This window comes from Microtus oregoni, unplaced genomic scaffold (genome assembly GCF_018167655.1).
Source record: "Microtus oregoni isolate MIOR12 unplaced genomic scaffold, Mior012 000001F_ref0000356, whole genome shotgun sequence".
In the NCBI taxonomy this organism is placed as follows: Eukaryota; Metazoa; Chordata; class Mammalia; order Rodentia; family Cricetidae; genus Microtus; species Microtus oregoni.
Genome location: NW_024543060.1, coordinates 94,347,576 through 94,350,227, shown reverse-complemented (window position 1 = coordinate 94,350,227; position 2,652 = coordinate 94,347,576). Strand labels below are relative to the sequence as shown.

At 37.2% G+C, this 2,652-nt stretch overlaps 1 protein-coding gene across 1 annotated transcript; it reads left to right on the top strand.

Annotated features, from left to right (window-relative positions):
• Nucleotides 1-467: 467 nt before the first annotated feature.
• Nucleotides 468-1,397, top strand: LOC121459080 (olfactory receptor 4C46-like). The gene has a single exon (XM_041668592.1). The coding sequence runs from the start codon at nt 468-470 to the stop codon at nt 1,395-1,397; it is 930 nt and encodes a 309-aa protein (XP_041524526.1).
• The last annotated feature ends 1,255 nt before the right edge of the window (nt 1,398-2,652 follow it).

The following is a 2,652-nucleotide window of genomic DNA, read 5'->3' as shown; positions in this document are numbered from 1 at the left end:
ACTCTACTGCATTACCACCCAATATTTTTCCTTCTTCAATTTCCTCTTTAGTTTTACACTCATATCCAAACACTTGCTAAATTTTATTATTTCACGTGGACATAGAGAAAGTGCTTTAGTTTTGCATTCACAGCCTGTACACACAACATCTACATCTTTATTAAAGCTTAGCTTCCACTAGCATAGAATCTACTACAAGTTAGATCCTGAGTCATAATAGACTCGCATAATCAGTTGTCTTTTGTCCTGCACACTCATAAAAATTCCTCATATTGATCTCCTAGGAGAGTTGCCACATGAGAAACAACTTGAAGAATTCAGAACCTGTCTTAGAACACAAATAAAAATTTACAGATAAGCAGAAAACAGAGATCTGAGACTAAACGCAATAAGGTGGAGATTTTTAAAAGATTAAAAATTGCATTGATATTTTTCAGGTAATATAACCACCTATTACATGAAATAAAATGGAGAACCAAAACAACGTGACAGAGTTTATCCTTCTGGGACTCACAGAGAACCCAAAGATGCAGAAAGTTGTATTTGCTGTGTTTTTTCTTATCTACATCACTTCTATAGCAGGAAATATGCTCATTGTGGTCACCATAATTTCTACATCATTGTTAGAGTCTCCCATGTACTTTTTCCTGGCCTATCTGTCCTTTATTGATGCCTGTTATTCCTCTGTTAGCACCCCTAAACTGATGGTAGACTCACTCTGTGAAAAGAAAACCATTCTGTTCAATGGATGCATGACTCAAATCTTTGGGGAGCATTTGTTTGGAGGTGCCGAGATCATCCTGCTGACTGTGATGGCCTATGACCGCTATGTGGCCATCTGCAAACCCCTTCATTATGCAACCATTATGAGTCGACGACTATGTAGCCTGCTAGTAGGAGTGTCGTGGTTGGGAGGTTTTCTTCATGCCACTATACAGATCCTGTTCATTTTTCAATTACCTTTCTGTGGCCCTAATGTCATAGATCACTTTATGTGTGATCTTAATCCTTTGCTCAACCTTGTCTGCACTGATACTCACACTCTTGGACTCTTTGTTGCTGCTAACAGTGGCTTTATATGTCTGCTAAACTTCCTCCTTCTGTTGGTCTCCTATGTGGCCATCCTACGCTCCCTAAAGAGCCACAGTGCCGAAGGAAGGCGCAAAGCCCTTTCTACCTGTATTTCACACATCACAGTGGTTGTCTTATTCTTTGTGCCTTGCATATTTGTGTACATGAGACCTGTAGCTACCTTATCTATTGATAAAGCAGTTGCTATGTTCTATACTATGATAACTCCCATGCTAAATCCCTTAATCTACACCTTGAGAAATGCTCAGATGAAAGATGCCATTAAGAAATTGGGGAGCAAAAAAGTTCTTTCAAGTAATGAATGAACACACCTGGAGCACAGCATGAATTAAATTAAATCATAAAATAAAAAGCTACAATCTATAATTTTAGAAAGCACATTTATTGGATAAGGAGAAAATTGGTTATGCATTTTATTTATAAATTCTGCAGTAAAAAGAGTAGAGAAGGGTATAACAAAAGACAACATCCACCCCTCACATATTTAGGAAATTCTACAAAATTGAGACTTTTTCAATAATTCAGCCTTGTATGAGAAATCATATGGTTTCCATGTAGTAAAAAGTGAATAAGTAATAAGTATTAGTGGTATAATATAATCTCACTGTCCATCCAAAGATGGGTACTGATATTCTTCCCTTTTCAGGGACCGACAGACAGGAAAGTACCAGAATCATAAGGTCTGATGAAACAGTGACCAGAATAAGACTGATTTTTTTCAGGCCTTTCTTCTCCATTTATACTTCGTGAAGAGATGAAAACAGAAAGGTTAGATAAACACGGATTCTCAGCATATTAATGATTGTTTTGGCCGGGCGATGGTGGCACATGCCTTTAATCCCAGCACTCGGGAGGCAGAGGCAGGCGGATCTCTGTGAGTTCGAGACCAGCCTGGTCTACAGAGCTAGTTCCAGGACAGGCTCCAAAGCCACAGAGAAACCCTGTCTCGAAAAAATAAATAAATATTTAAAAAAATGATTGTTTTGCCTCAGTAATCTCTCTGCTCTTAGCAAGATTTCATGTTTTTAAGAATAATTCTCTCTTAACCACTTTACATTTAGGTAATATTTTCTTATTTAAAACTGTTTTTTAAAATGTGCCCATACTTGGGAATGGTTTAAGGTAGGAAGCCGTTGGTGGTTAATGGACACAGGGCTGAAGCAGGACTGGAGGTATAACTCCTTACATTCTAGAACATCATGGGGGTGCTGAAAGTTTTACAACAACTAATTGAAATTTCCAACATATTCATTGAAGAGTAATTAAATGCTCCAAGCACAAAGACATAATATATATCTTAGATGATATATATATATATGTATATATTTACTGATCTGATCTGATATTCCATATAATTTATGTAATAAAGTATAATGAAATGCCCCATAAATATGTGCAATAATTATGTGCTACTTAAAAATAAAGTACATTTAAAATGTATATGTGTCCTGTGCCTGTGGTGGTTTAAATGAGAAATGTCTCCCATTGGCTCAGATACTTGAACACCTGGTCCTCAATTGGTTGTGCTGTGTGGGGAAGTGATGCAGCCTTGCTGGAGGA